The 16,412-nt window shown below is 39.7% G+C and overlaps 1 protein-coding gene across 5 annotated transcripts in view; it reads left to right on the top strand.

Annotated features, from left to right (window-relative positions):
• The window catches only part of ocrl (OCRL inositol polyphosphate-5-phosphatase), a 38,940-nt gene that overhangs the window by 20,318 nt on the left and 2,210 nt on the right, over nt 1–16,412 (top strand). For 4 of the 5 annotated variants that reach the window (XM_034181758.1, XM_034181755.1, XM_034181754.1 and 1 more), the window contains 15 exons: nt 2,030–2,131; nt 2,256–2,370; nt 3,739–3,855; nt 4,010–4,191; nt 6,917–7,028; nt 7,882–7,991; nt 8,208–8,343; nt 8,487–8,597; nt 8,773–8,938; nt 10,714–10,949; nt 12,319–12,342; nt 14,435–14,554; nt 14,911–14,995; nt 15,278–15,405; nt 15,587–15,698. In XM_034181758.1, the coding sequence (XP_034037649.1) occupies nt 2,030–2,131; nt 2,256–2,370; nt 3,739–3,855; nt 4,010–4,191; nt 6,917–7,028; nt 7,882–7,991; nt 8,208–8,343; nt 8,487–8,597; nt 8,773–8,938; nt 10,714–10,949; nt 12,319–12,342; nt 14,435–14,554; nt 14,911–14,995; nt 15,278–15,405; nt 15,587–15,698 (1,856 nt within the window). The remainder of the gene's footprint in view (nt 1–2,029; nt 2,132–2,255; nt 2,371–3,738; nt 3,856–4,009; nt 4,192–6,916; nt 7,029–7,881; nt 7,992–8,207; nt 8,344–8,486; nt 8,598–8,772; nt 8,939–10,713; nt 10,950–12,318; nt 12,343–14,434; nt 14,555–14,910; nt 14,996–15,277; nt 15,406–15,586; nt 15,699–16,412) is intronic. The other variant, XM_034181756.1, reaches the window with a different exon arrangement.

The following is a 16,412-nucleotide window of genomic DNA, read 5'->3' as shown; positions in this document are numbered from 1 at the left end:
GACCAAAGAGCTGTCTAAGGACACCAGGGACAAAACTCTAGACCTGCACAAGGCTGGGATGGACTACAGGACAACAGGCAAGCAGCTTGGTAGAAGACAACAACTGTTAAGATTATTTATTAGAAAGTGGAAGAAACACAAGAAAACTGTCAATCTCCCTCGGTCTGGGATTCCATGCAAGATCTCACTTTGTGGGGTAAGGATGATTCTGACAAAGCTCAGAACTACACAGGAGGACCTGATCAATGACCTGAAGAGAGCTGGGACCACAGTCACAAAGATTACATTAGTAACACATGATGCAGTCATGGTTTAAAATCCTGCAGGGCAGCAAGGTCCCCCTGATCAAGCCAGCACATGTCCAGGCCGTTTGAAGTTCACCAGTGACCATCTGGATGAAACAACCTCCTTCCCTCAGTAAGAGCATTGAAGATGGGTCATGGCTAGGTCTTCCAGCATGACAATGACCTCAAACACACAGCCAGTGCAACTAAGGAGGGGCTCCGTAAGAAGCATTTCAAGGTCCTGGAGTGGCCTGGCCAGTCTCCAGACCTGAACTCAATAGAAAATCTTTGGAGGGAGCTGAAACTCCAAACCTGAAAGATTTGGAGAAGATCTGTGTGGAGGAGTGGACCAAAATCCCTGCTGCACTGTGTGAAAACTTGGTCAAGAACTACAGGAAACGTTTGACCTCTGTAATTGCAAACAAAGGCTACTGTACCAAATATTAACACTGATTTTCACAGGTGTTGAAATACTTATTTGCAGCAGTAACATACAAATAAATTATTATAAAATCATACATTGTGATTTCTGGAATTTTTTTTTTGATTGTCTCTCACAGTGAACATGCACCTAAGATGAAAATTTCAGACCCCTCCATGATTTCTAAGTGGGAGAACTTGCAAAATTGCAGGGTGTTCAAATACTTATTTTCCTCACTGGTCCACCCCTCTCGTTGTTTTTTTTATTACGAATAAATGTCTGAACGATTTGGAGCTTTGCTGCATCAATTTTTTTCCAGAAACTGTGAGAGACCTCCAGGTGGACACCGTTTGAAAAATTAATATGGCTTTCAGGGACGATTTTATGGGGATTAAACAGATTACGGAGTGTTACTGCTGCTTTAAGGATGGCCCACAACTGCTGAGAGCGCGATCGACATGCTCAGACCCCGCTGAAACAACCAGATCATTTCCAACGTGAAGGCTTTGTTGATCCGGGAGGTCGTCTGACTTTCACAAAAAGGCAGGAGACATGGACATCAGCACCTTTTCGGCACATTCCACTGTTACAGGAGTTTTTTTCATGGAAAAAAGCGGATGAATGCGCCACCATGCCGCTCATGGCGCGGGACAAAACCACCTCGGTGTTGGTCTCACAGGACGGCTTTGAGATGGCTTTCAGACGGATTCCGGTTGCTTTCCAGTTGTATGATTATCCGATTGTGATTGTGCATGAGCTGGACATGCCCCAACATGTCCTGTGAGGCTTCATCACGGCATTGCTTTGCGCCATGTGGCTCCACCGTGACGCGGTGGAGCCGCTCCTCTTTCCATGACAGAAACCCCTGTAACAGTGGAATGTGCCGTTCATTTCTAAACTGGACGCTGTCTTGATGCGGTATGTCATCTTACTAACACAGGAATTGTGAAAAGACGTGGACATCAGCACTTTTTCGGCACATTAAGACAGACGTGCGGAGGTTCAAGCTTGGCTGATGCAATCACACGTGATTCAAATCCATATGGTTTTTGAAAAAAATAATAAGGTCGGATACTTTTCTCACAGACCTCGTGTGAATATATATATATATATATATATATATATCACATAAATGCAGACTTTTGTTTAATACTATGTAGTATCCAGTTGTTGCCCTTTGATTTTAAACTGCTGAGGTTGATTTTAGTTATGTTAGATGATAGTCTTATGTAGAAAGCGGTTTCAGATAACCTTCAGCTAAACAAATATCTGAGATGATGCTTATTTGTTCACTGTGCATTAATACTTCTTATCATTACTTTAGGGTTTTCACAGGTACATGGAATGTGAATGGCCAGTCTCCAGACTGCAGCCTTGAGCCGTGGCTTTGCTGTGATGCAGAACCTCCTGATATTTATGCACTGGGGTTAGTGTGAACTTGAATTGGTTTTCCTGGCTATATCCTTGGACTAATGTAACAACATGAAGTCACATAAGCTGTCTTATGCTGGATCATTGATATCAATCAATATGGTTGTCTTTGACTCTAGGTTTCAGGAGTTGGACCTGAGCACAGAGGCTTTCTTTTACATGGACTCTTCTAAGGAGCAGCTGTGGGTGGAAGCTGTAGAGAAGAGTTTGCACCCAGAAGCCAAGTACAAGAAAGTGGGTTGGGAGAGAATACCTCTTAAAGGAGACCTGCATTGGAAAAAAATGCAGTCAGATTTTTTGAACAAAAAATGACTTACATTTACACATGAGATCCTTCTGAATGTAGTAAGGTAAATCTGCAAGCCCAGATCTGTCATTCAACAGAGAAATCTTCATTTGAAAATGACAAATTTACAGCTAACATTTAGCCCTCCGCAAATTGTCCCTCTCATCATGGACGCTGCCGAGACGTCACGGACAAGACCCTCTCTCCCAGCATGCATTGCGCCAATTGTAATTTGTGGATTTACGTCAGTTTGCATCTGCACCTTTTTCTTGTCTTATACGGAAGGATCTACGTTTTTAAAACTTCATATTGTCTTGCGGCACGTTTGGTAAGTACACATTTCTTTTATTTGTGCTTGAAAATTATTTTGGGGGACTTTTTTCATACGCCCGTTTGATTGAGTGGTGTCGCAATGAAAATCTGTCTTTCGCCTCCGGTACCATCGCGGGATATGGAGGCGAGACCCGCAAAGAATCCCAGTCATTAAAAATATATAAACCTCTCTCAGCGTCCATGGAGCTCTGGGGCTCCGATTGCCGAGACATGCGGTGCTGTGGATTTTGCCACAAGAAGTCTGTCCTTGCAGCAACAGGTGTACCGGCCGCTTCGCATTAAAACAGCGAGCGTAATCTCAGGACTTGTGCCAAATGTGCTGCAGCTCCATTCAGTAGACAGAGAGGTGATGCCGGTGTTGTGCGCTGAATGTAGCACAACACCAGCTGCAAAGCAGACACAGGCAGTGTGAGTGGCCCGCGTCGGTGGTTAACGAGCTCGTTAACGAGCCCGCAGACTTAATAAGCGCAGCTGAGGCAGAGAGCGGGAGAGGAAGAACGGCGCCCACTGTCGATGTCATTGCTGATCTGAGCACACAGATCTGTATCTCACATTCATTGCAGCTTACTTTTGGATGTTGAAACCAGGACGTGTATAAGTAACATTACTTAACAGATAAAATCAATTTCAATGCGGGATCGGACTGAAGGCGGGAGCGCGTCGTCTTGTCCCTGACGTCATGGAAATGATACGGCTGTACAAACTGTTTTCACAGAGGGCTAAATTTTAGCTGCAAATTTGTCATTTTTAAACGAAGATTTCTCCGCTGAATTACAAATTTGGGCTTACAGATTTACTTTACTGCATTCACAAGGGTCTTACAAATACATATCAGCTATTTCTTTCTGAAATCTGACCACATTTATTTCAATGCAGGTCTACTTTAAACATGACTCAACCAACTATTGAACAGTTTGTCTTGTATGTAATGTAACGTACATCATCTACTGCTTAGATTATGTGGCTATTCTTAATGTCCACAGGTCCAAACTATACGACTGGTTGGTATGATGCTGGTAGTCTTTGTCAAAAAGACACTCAAGAATCACATAAAAGAAGTGGCTGCAGAGCATGTGGGCACAGGAATCATGGGAAAAATGGTTTGTTGACAAACTCTGACAGTCGGCCTCAAAATGTATGTAATTGGAAGAGCATGCTCCAATACTTCCAAATTCAACAGGTTTTAGTATCTCACTGTTTTGCCTATGTGGAAATTGGGGGCTTTTTTAAATGCTAAAGTGTACATTTTTGCAGGGAAATAAAGGAGGTGTTGCAGTGAGGTTTCTTTTCCACAACACTACCATCTGCATAGTAAATTCACATCTAGCAGCGCACGTGGAGGACTTTGAGCGCCGCAACCAGGATTACAAAGACATATGTGCCCGCATGACCTTCCACTTACTGGATCACCCACCTCTCAGTGTTGTCAAACACGAGTGAGTCTTTATATCCGGACCGAGAACATTTCTGATGCATTCATTCTGATTTTGAATACTTTGTTACCTGAATTGGTTTCTAAATTTTGTTCATCACATATAAATCAGTGAACAAACTTAACATTATTCTAAACACAAATTACATCACTTTTACAGTTGGTTTTCTTCAAAAAAGTCAGGGGATGTATGGATATATGAGCATTTTCAAGTTGGTGAATGTCTTGGACTTAATTTACATCAATCTTGAAGAAATACAAACTCATACTGTGTGGTAAATTTGGAATGGGCAGTTGTCAAAAGCTGTGACTCTGCAAAAAGGTTAGCCACAAGACAGCTCTGTTGGGGTTATGGACTTCTGTGGCTGGAGAAACTGTGTGTGTTGTGCAATGTTTGTCTGTTGCATCACTAGTTCTGCAGTTTCCTGGTGTAGTGGCAGAGAGAATCTTTTTCTTGTGTGAAATTGAAATTTCAGCTACAAGTTGGCAGAAGACACATAGGAGACACAAGCTTTTTGTATGTTTCATCTTTTTTCTTGCATCCTTCTTTGTTCCACTCCACCATGAAGCTAAAGTTATTAAACTCTTCAATGTGTGTTTTTGTCAGTTTCGTTTCAGTAATCCGATAGTTTCCTTTGTATGCTTTACTTTCATGATTAAAGCTGCTTTTCTTTAGTCATTTCTGTGTCCCTACACAAACCTGAGAATATTGAGCATTTTGAAGTGCAGTCACGTGTTGTGAAAAAGGTGTTGGTAACTTCTATTTATGCAACATTTTTAGCTACGCTACTGGAGGTGTGCAGTGTTTTATTCGCCTTGTGCTCTGTGTTGCTGTTTGTATGTTAATAGCACATCTTAAGGACACCTAATATGAGTTTGATCAAACATGGCAGGTACATTAGATCTATGGATGGGAAGAAATTATTTGATTTTGGTAAGGGCCCCTTCATACATACTGTGACTACATACAACTCCAGGGCGACTCACGGTGAAACAGCTCGTATGATCGAACCACGAAACATCGCGCCAACGGGCAGGCATGCATGATACCGGTGCGATGGTTCGTGCACTTGGGAACACACTGCCAGCAGCTGCACAATGTGGTGCAGCTGCTGTGAAGAGAAAATAAATAATAAATAAAAAAAAATACATGCTGCGATGTTTTTGTGCATGCGGGAACACAGCAGCTTTTCACAGCAGCTGCTGAAAATAAAAAATAAAAATTACATGCCAGCCACGGGACTCGAACCCATGCCTTCCAAAAGCTCTGATTGCCAGTCAGAAACTTTACCATTGAGCTGCGATGGCAGTCCTGTGAAAGTTGTGGGAACCTGCCTGATAGGAGGAAGGAGATGGACGTGCGTGTCCTGTGGGACGTAACATTCAGATCGCCTGCTGCGTGTCCAAACAGACTGATGGCCTGTTTCTTCCCATCGCAAAAGCAATATGTGTTTTTATGCATTTCTACACAAGCAGCACACACACGCGCATGTCCGTCAAAACTCAGGACGTGTGCTGCAGCTGTGATGTCCAGAACCTGAGATGTCCCAAAAGCTGTGGGCAGCCAGCCACGCCTCCGGTCTTGTCAGCGCACAGACCGAGATGTCACTCTGTGATCAGATGAGAGATACCTCGCCAGCAGGGGGGCAAACCACACACACAGATGTGTTGGCGGGGGGGGGGGGGGGGTACTTTGGCACGCCACGTGCATTCGCAATTTCACAGTCGTGAGACACTTAGACAAATTTCACATCCATCCCGACAGTGATCGTCTGCTGACTGTTTTCATGATGGTAATACGAATGGCCACACATTTTCTAGTGCCAGGAGAGTGGTGTCAGATGTTCGTGTGTGTCAGCTGGAATTTGGCCGACACTTGCTGCGAGAGGGCTCAATGGGCTTGCACAGTGCACACTCCATCTTTCAGCCGCAGGTGTGCGCAAATAGTTGTAGCAACAGGTGTATGAGGCGTCGGAGGCAGCTGTAAAATTGCATGTTTTGCACACGATTCCTGGGTCATGCGCAGTTTCTGCGCAAATCGACCAAATTTGCATTATGTGTGAAGGGGTCTTTAGGATTGGTTCAAAGACAATATATATATATATATATATATATATATATATATATATATATATATATATATAAAATGAGGGTAGGCTGAAAAGCTCTAAGGCTCACTATGAAGGAGTAATGCATTAACTGCATCATGGTGAGCCTTAGAACTTTTCAGCCTACCCTCATATATATATATATATATATATATATATAAAATGAAAATGTCTAATTTAATGGAAATGAGTTCAGACATTTTATTCTGAGTGAAGACCATTTAAAAGCCCATGTCACTTTTTTTTTTCTGCATGCCTTATTCTTGGAAATATGGGTGTGGCTTCACTGTGCTTTCTGAACACTTGATTTTATTAGCTATTTTTTCAGTAGCAAAATAGGAATATACACTTACAATTTCACTGAGGAACGTACGTAATGCCATCAACCGTCCCCAGGTAGTGACTCTGTGTTGTTCCTTTTGCCTATGAAACAGGAATGCTACTTGGGTCTGATGAATACAGCAGCAGATTCCATTTTTATGTGTTCACGCATACCATTGCTGCATAAATGTGCAGGAACATTGAGTACATGTGTTGAAGGGGGCGCTGACATTATTTTAGTGAGGAACAATGATACTTTTATTTATTAACTGGTGCACTGCTGTCTCTGTGTGTTTTCAGTGTCGTAATCTGGCTGGGAGATTTAAACTATCGTTTGTTTTTGTATGATGCTACAGAGGTCAAACAGCTCATACAGCAGAATGAGCTCAAAAAGCTTCAGGAGGTTGATCAGGTGAGTGACCGGTAACGATCTTAGGCTTAGTTCTTACACTGCTGTCACTCAGGGTGTACGAGAGATGGGGAAGCGACTTAATTTTTTTCTACAACGGCAGTGTGCATGTTTAGAATGAACAAATAAGACCTCTTTTTTTTGTGAATTGGACAGAAATGAGACTTTTAAAAATAGTCCCATTACTGCTTTTGTAATTTAGTATCACCTCTGCAACAATTGTAATAGTGCTGAGGATATTTACCTCCGCAAACGATTTTCAAAAATTCCTAGCTGTCAAAAAAGATCTCATTTCTTTCATATTTCTTTCATTTGTGACAGTGAGGTGCAAACTGACACTCTCAGTGAATAGACTAACTTTGAACTGCATCTGATCTGTATTGCAGATTTAACGAATATTTGATATTAGCATTGAAAAGCCCTTTTGATCTATATTTTATATTATATTTTTGCTTATGTAAAGTTACCTCTGACAAGATTTTGACCTTGATAATTTTTTACAAAGTAAATATTTGTGGAATTGGAAACTAGTGTTGGTGGAGGTCTACAAGTATGATATTCTCTCTCTCTCTTGTAACTTTTCATTTTTACTTGTTTATTAGGCTAATAAAATGTTTATGTATTTGGCTGCTGCTTTTTGCAGTTCTTGCATGTGGATTTGAATAAATGTATGTAAAGCAGTGTGACTTAATGTTGTGTAAATATGGAAAGGGAGATGGCTCACTTAATGTTTAGGATTGCTCTGCTAAACATAGTGTTTGTATTTGAGTTTTTTTTTATCCATTTGTTGGCATAATACTTATGGATTACAAGATTCAAACCAAATCCTTTGTAAATATTGGTATTTTCTGTGCAGCTGAACATTCAGAGGCAGACTAAGAGAGTGTTCACAGACTTTATGGAGGGGGAAATTAACTTCATTCCCACATACAAGTATGATCCCAAAACCGATCGGTGGGACTCGAGGTAAAAGCACAAACCTTCGCTAACACATACGTAAATGCACTATAGCATTATTTAATCATAACATTTTTTTCCATGTGGTTTTCTTATTGATTGCTTCTTGTGAGGAAATGGCTTCTGGTTTTATCGTTGCACAAATACAGAGTCAGCAGTATGTGTGCGTTTGTGTAATTTAGGGTCTGTGAACTTACTTCTTACTTATGAAACTGTTTCCTGCAGCGGGAAGTGCCGTGTCCCAGCTTGGTGTGACAGAATCCTGTGGAGGGGCAGTAATATCAAGCAGCTCAGATATTGCAGTCACATGGAGCTGCAAACTAGTGATCACAAGCCTGTCAGCTCCCTCTTCAGTATCGGGGTAAGACAAGTGTGCACAAATAAGCTATAAACTCACTGATATGTTAGAAACATGTGCAGTTCTTAAACATTTTACAGTAAAATACATTTGAGCTGACCTGGATAAATATAAATATTATGTCTGAAGGTGTTTTTGTTAAACAGGTTAAAGTCATAAATGAGCCGCGCCACAAAAAAGTGTTTGAGGAGATTGTTCGTGCAATGGACAGAATGGAAAATGATTTCCTTCCTTCTGTAACTCTGAGTAGGAGAGAGGTAAGAATAAAGTATTCTTATGCGCATTTGTGCCAAATTTAGTCCTTGGTGGTATCAGATAAAAGTCTCTGAAGTCTTTATGAAGAAATACCTTGACCTGTTTGTTTGTATAATTTTGTGATAATCTTACTATGAATCTATTATAAATCCTGTCTTATTGTTCTGTGCTCTGCAGTTTACATTTGAGAATGTGAAATTCCGACAGCTTCAGAAGGAGCGCTTTTTAATAAAAAATGATGGGCAGGTCCCCTGTCACTTTGTCTTCATTCCCAAACTTAATGACACACAGTATTGCAAACCTTGGCTCCGTGCCGAGCCAAGTGATGGATTCCTAGAGCCTAGTAAGTTCTTTTATCTTTATAATTCTTTAAAAACTCTTATGTTTAGTCTATGTAATGTTTCTTCTGCAATTATTTTTTTGTCATCATCAATGACAAAATGCAGAGACTTGGCCCATTCAGTTTTTAAAAGGATACAGGAGAAGGAAAGAAAGTGAGGAGCTGAAGAAATAAACAAAGCTTAAACACTTTCAGAATGTGCCAAAGATTTTTATTTATTTGAGTTTTATTTATTTTTCCCCACATTCAGTCCTGAGACTTTTTTAATATTACCTAGTGACCAATACACCAGTCTGATAGCAATGCATTTAAAAAATATTTACATTTGTGTTTCTGCTGTTGTAAAATAGTTGATTGCAGAACAATTAGTATCAGCTTCATTGCTCGTGGTTTCTTAGAGCGGTGGCAGGGTTAACATGGTCATTCTCTGTTCTTACAGAAAACCCAGGCATGGTGCTGTTTCTTCAATAGCTATTGCTTTTTAGTTGATTATAAACTGAACCTCATCTAGAACGGTCACTATGCCTAGTATTGTTACGTTGAAACAAATCAGATTCTGTTTTGAGCGACGTGATACTGTCATAATGCTCACAATGCTGTTTATTGCTCTGATCTAAACCTCTTACACTGAACAATACCCCGACTTTAAAATAGAGATGCTTTTTTTCATAAATTAAGCTGAAACAAGCTGTAAATATCATCACTGCTGTTCAGCTGTGACTTTGCTCACTCACTGTCTCTACTGCACTGCAGTGGCAGTGCACAAATGAGATGTGTAGAGCGGCAAGAATGTGCCTAATAGGTTCATGGCTACAAACCCAGTGCCATTATTGGCCCTGATACTGATACCTAGATTGGTATTTGAACATCCTTAACTACGTACAGTAATTGCATTAATAAAACTGTGGAGAAAGATCAGCTTGTTTAAAAAATTGGTAATTGTGTTTGCACCGAAACTTAAAGTAAACCACTAACAAATTAAAAAACATGACTCCAAAATTATAATTCATTTTATGCATGAATCAGAATAAGAATATTTTTTAATTCAAACCTGATAAAGTAAATATGAGTAAGTCCTTTATCTTGCATTGAACAGAACTTTGAGCAGACTAAATCGTTAGTTTTTATGCCCCTGTTCAGTTAATTTTGGAGGCAATATATTTTCACCTCATCTATCTGACCATCCATCTGTAAAGGTATTGTTTCTCAACAATAACTACAGAATGCCTTGTCTGCTTGAAGCCATTTCTTGGTGGTGTATTGGGAGAGGCTAAAGGAAGTTGCCATTTTAAAAAAATGGCAGTAATCTGTTATCCCATGGGGGCCATCTGATTTGATCTGATTTGATTTTTGTTTCCCTGCAATAAGTAAAGAACACCTTGTCTGATTGAAACCATTTCTTAGTGGTGTGTTGGGAGATGCTGGAAGAAGTATCCTTTTGAAAATGGGGATCAGTACACTATATACCAGCTGTAAAGTGGCAGTCTTTTGTTGTACAAATGGATCATATGCCATCTTTAAAGCACTAATCTTTCACTACAGAAATAATTTCCATTATCACCTTTTCTGTGAAACCATACACCAACTTGACGTACAAGAGGCGACATATCACACGCTTTCTGTTGCAGTTTTTTTTTTTTTTTACTGTTAATTATTTAATGTGCTGTGCTTTTTTAAATTTTACACGTAGAGAAGACAGCTTCTTTATACTGCTCATTTGATAATGTTCTCATCAGAGGTTTTCAAAGTTTTTATATAATTTGCATCTTCTTGAATAGATGAGACCTTGGAAATTTATCTGGAGGTATATGTCAGTAAGGATTCTGTCACACTGCTGAACTCTGGAGAAGATGCCTTGGAGGACATTTTGGTGCTCCATCTAGACCGTGGAAAGGACTACTTCCTGACTATCTCTGGTAACTACTTGCCCAGCTGCTTTGGCACATCGCTGGAAACTTTGTGCCGCATGAAGAAGCCTATCAGAGAGATCCCCATCACTAAACTCATTGACCTGGTAAGAGAAAGCTAATCAAGTCACTATGCAGCCAAGTTTACCATGATGTGATTAATGAACAAAATGCTCTATTCCACTGAAATAAAAGCCATGCATTCTCCTAGAATATTCTGTTTTGTTTATGGGAGAATGAAATTGATGTTATTAATTATGAATATTTTGCTCTTCCCAACTCTCCATCTAACATCAAATATTCTTATGAATTGGAGGAAAAATGACATTTCCATAGCATTTGACATAATAGCGGACTGTAGTACAGTCATGAGTATAAATTACTTCTTCAAAATGTACATCTTTGAAAAAATATTTGAGGAAAAGTTGATAGATTTTCAAATGCTCAAATTGCCTTCTGTATGATTTGCCCCCCCCCCCCCGTCCTTTCTACAACCTGAATGTATAAAGTTAGTATTGGTGTCACAAGAGTCTTGTGTCACAGTTTTGACCTGTAACAAAGGAATTTTTTGACACAAACAAGAGATGACTTTGTCTATGCAGACACAACATGTACATGATGAGACAGCAGGACAGTGCTGCACATTTTAGATAGGATTTGATTATCATTTGTTTTCTATTTGCTTAAACCAAGCTCTGCTTGGGTTTCTGCCGGTGCAGCAGGTCTCTCATTGCTTCATGCCTCTTACTCACAGTGTCTCAGACTGGGTCTGAAAAGTGAACAGACTAAAACTAAAAACTGCGACAAACTCTGACAAATGTCAAAATTCTACTGTTGATGTGTTGAATCTTTTCTGCAAATGTGACCACTTGCATTTACCGGGAGTACCGGTAAATGCATTTTCCTAATATTATTTGCAGCCCACACTCTCTGTAATTTGATGTCTCCGTTAACTATGTAAAAAGGAATCTGGGTGCAGCCATGTGATGGCTTGTTCATGCTGGCAGGCTAAACTGAGTCATAATAAGAGCCTATATTTGGAAAGCATAAAATATCTCAGAACCTATATATGTCTGGACAAGAGGGACCATGGAAACAAGGAACTATAAGAACAGAGTTCCTAAAGAACAAGGAGAACTGATTTAGTTTAGGTAAAGTCCTCTCAAAATTGCTTCATATTGACACGCACACACACCAGTTTCTGTTTTCAAATGTGTTTTTGATTTGTGCTTTGTGTCTTTCAAATAGTGTTGACATGATTGTCCCTTTATTTCTCCTGAATCTATTCTTTCTGTAAGATGGAGTTAATTGGATGAAATAGTTTATGCTACATACAGTCCATCTCTGCTTTTCTGATTCTGTTTTTATACGCTGCATCTTTTTGCCCTTCCTTTTTCCTTCCTTTTTTCTCTTTTCATTGCCTTGATCGTTCCTTTCCAACTCTTCACTGTGGTTGTCGGCTGACATCTTGCTCAGGGAGAGGACAACTACATGGACAAGGTAAAATACTAAGACTGATCATGATCACATCAGCCAAAGTGGCATCGTCATGTCTGGCCTGTTCCAAAGTCTGCCCCCCCAAATGTCAACAAACCAACCTTGATGTAATCTGCATCATCCTTGTGTAACTAAAAACTTAAAGATGAAACATTTTTGTAATATACTTTCCTTTAACTTTACATTTTATAGTTTCATCAGGTGTAAAACCTGTGCCAAATCTCTGTGGATCCATACTGGATCCTCAGCAACAGCCCACAGCAAGGTGGGGTTGGTGGAGAAAGCCCATAGTTTACACTGTAAATGACCATAAACTCTTCTGTTGTATCATGTCAATGCTGCTTTTTTTTTTTAAACAAAAATTATAACTAATCTGAAAACATTAGAAATCTGTAATTGTTGGATTTACATATAGTCATATGTCACTTGATGTGTTATTGGATGTTTCCTGAGACTCTGCACCATTTGGGTTTTTTTTTTTTTTTTTTTTTTTTTGAGCCATTGGTTGCTGTGACCACGTTTGTGTCTTTGCATCTCTGTCATTTCTGTTTTGTGCTTTGCTTTATTTGTTGTTTGTTATTGGTGGTATGACCAAAGCAAATGGTCAAAACACAAAGTCTGGTCTGCTTGAATTCTTCATGTAATCAAACACCTGAGGGACTTTTTCACTTCACTTCTGCTGTTGCCATTGTGCTTGCTCAGGGGGCTGGGTAATGGCCTAGTCACATGGCATACAACTATTCATGATACAACAAATTAAATATTTGCTCCATTAAAAGAATGTAAAAACATTCATTATTTGTTTTGTATAATGGCTAAAATAGATCCTTGTCATTTGATATTTGATTAATTTATAAACAACAGAAAAGGGACTTGCATTTTGGTGTTCCACTGCTGCTAAAGTCCAAATCGTGACGTGTAGTCCAGTGATGCTGTGCACTGACTTCGGACTTCGATTAAAAAAAAAAAAAGACTTCGTGTGTAGTTCCTCCTTCCAGCCAAAAATCACGTCAGTTTTTCATCTAAACAGCTCTTCATGCATCCAGATGGCTTACAGCAGAGTGGATTATGTGTGTTTGTTACAAGAATTAGCGCCGTAAGTTAGCTCAATCAAATTGTCATCTCACTTGTGTCGTCGCGCGTATGCACTCACACAACCGGGCCGGCGTGTGTGTACTACAAAAAAAAAAGACTGCATACATCCTCAGTGCAGTTAAAAAAAAAAAAAAAAAATCATGCCAGAGTCCAGTTTTTCAAGCCAACTTCCTTTTAACAGCCTCCAGACAGCGCTGTGTGTGTGTGTAATGCAATGATACCGAATGTATGAAACCAAATTTGTACTCTAAATGGAACCAAATTGCACTCTAAATGCAATGCAACACAAATGGGACGAATAATCCATGTCATGTGACATACAAAGCACCAATCAAATGACAAGAATCCATTCAGCTGTTAAATAATAGTGTTTAAATAAATTGAATTAAAATTATTCTATGGTTCACAGTAGAAGCTTAGGTTCCAAATCTAAATCTTTTACAAATCGCCATTGAAGGTCAAGTCTAGTTTGCAGTCCTTGGTTCTAGAATATCCGATAGTGTTTGTTAATTTTAGACATATGTACAGAATCTATTTGCAGATCTGGGAACATGATTTTCAGGTTCATAACAAGAGATTTTTAATCCCATGAGCAGTCACTCTGCAGGTCTCAGCGGCACTTCAGCCAAATAACAATATGCTATGCATAAAACAATGAGAATGTTATTGAAGGCACTATATGATTGTTTTTGAAGTAGTGGCATAAGATAACAAAAGCATCTGTCTGACGAGATGGATCTGTGTTGTGAAGCTGAAGCGGGGGGGGTGGGGAGGCGGACAGCGCTTGGCTTCCTTGTTACCACCATGATAGTGCCCTTGAGCAAAGCACTTATTTGTCAGGTTGATGCTGGTACTCTGAGTGCCTTGCGTCACAACTCGTAACATCAGTACCTGAGTTTGAGGCTTTTTGAGCATCTCTTCTCAAATGGAAAACTGCTATTGAAATGTACAACTTTTACCATTAAATCTGTGCAAATTTAGTGACTGTATCTTTAATTAGGAGAAGTCCAAGATGAGCTTCCTGATGGTTGATGGTGCAAGCACTGAGGACAGGCCTCTGAAAATCCCCAAGGAGGTCTGGATTCTGGTCAACCACCTCTTCACGAGGGCCTGTAAACAGGTGAGAAGGCTGGATGATAAATGCTTTAATTGTAAGAACACTGATCATTGACTCGACTGCGTTTCTGAAGAAGGAAGTCAGTGATGTGTTTTAATTGCTTTATTGTATTTGACTAATGTGGATCTTTTAAGTTAAAATACTTGTTTGCTGTGACATGTTCTCTCCAAAGTAATAATGTTTGCAGAGGTAGTTTATACAACTGTTTTAAGTATAAAATATACATTGATGATGAAATCTGTGTCTTATAAAGGCTGTATATTTGTAGTTTTGCCAAGTGTTTAACGTCACTGAACACACTGGAACTGATTGATGCTGTTTCTGGTGGTGTATATTTGACTGTACTGTGTGCATCTCAGGAGGATCTGTTTCAGACACCGGGCCTACAAGAGGAGCTGCAAGGTATCATCGACTGTCTGGACACCAGCATTCCAGACTCCATCCGTATCCTGATTCTAACCATTCTCACAGTAAACCGGTTGTACCGTGAGACGAGTGGATGACGTGCCAACATCAAGAAGAAATGGCAAACTGTGGCTCAATTAAAAGCCATGCATACAAAAAAAAAGTTGTATTGAGTGTAAAAGTGAAGTGAGGTTGGTTACTGAAAGATGGATGGAAAGAAGCAGAGATAACATGCGTATATGACTGCAAATGGGAACGATCTAAATGATTGGCTGCTTTAGACCCAATAGTTTGTTGTTCGTCCCTTGACTGTGTGAGCAGCTGGTTGTAACCATTCTGTAGCTGAAGCACTGCTGATCTTCTTGGAGGCCTTGCCGGAGCCAGTGGTGTGTTATGAACTCTATCAGCGGTGTCTGGATTGTTCTCATGACAGCAGACTTTGCAAAAAGGTGATGTACCTGTGTGATGTATCAGAAATATTGCACTGGGTTTCTAAATTGTCTTTTCAAGTACTCGATCATCATAAATGGATGAGCAGCTAAATGTGGTTCATGCTGTAGGTCACAATGTCATAAGGTTTTTCTGTTGTCTTGGTTGCAGCTAAATGTGTGATGTTTGTGTCTTTGACAGTTGGTGACCCAGTTACCCCGGGCTCACCGCAATGTGTTCCGATACTTAATGGCTTTTCTGAAGGAGCTGCTCAAGCACTCGCAAGACAACAGCCTAACAGCCAACCTCATAGGTGTGACACAGATGAGTCCAGTCTTACTTTCACCGCACCTCTTTTCTGGTCAGGACTAGTTTAGAAGCATGCACTGCTGCTGTGCATCACCACATGAGCTACCTCACAGAACTGACTGGTTTATCTAATTTTCAAAGCCATTGTGTGTCATATATCAGTCTGAAAAAATGGTAACAAAACAAAAGATAAAAATGAACCATTGGGTAGTTAGTGGTTTGTTGTTCGTGCTTTTTGTGTGTTGGGTGACTTTCAGCTTCATTTTAAGGCGTGTAACAAAAACATCACATTTAGTCATTTAGCCATTTAAATACACAGTCCCTTCATCTTCAAGGGACATAAATAATTGGACAAAATAAATGTAAGAATCATTAGAATAGAACAGAATATCAGTTATTTTCACTGCAGATAATGAAATTTAAAGTGCATGACCTTATTTAGTACATTAAAAGTGACATACAAATCTATTTGTTCAAAAAATTATTGATCGAAATCATCACTTTTACAGCCAGTTTTTTTTTTTTTTGTTTAGACAATACAGGGGATTGATGCATGAATGTTTCCAAGGTACATAATATATCTCATATTTCATTTATATCAATCACAAAGAAATACAAATACAGTAGTACGGTGCTGCAAGGTCATATTAATCTTACAGTACTATACTGATTGTATGGAGCAGGCAGTTCTCAACAATGGGGTGAGTATGCAAGAAAT

This window comes from Thalassophryne amazonica, chromosome 11 (genome assembly GCF_902500255.1).
Source record: "Thalassophryne amazonica chromosome 11, fThaAma1.1, whole genome shotgun sequence".
Lineage (NCBI taxonomy): Eukaryota > Metazoa > Chordata > Actinopteri > Batrachoidiformes > Batrachoididae > Thalassophryne > Thalassophryne amazonica.
This window is presented reverse-complemented; position numbering and strand designations above follow the sequence as displayed.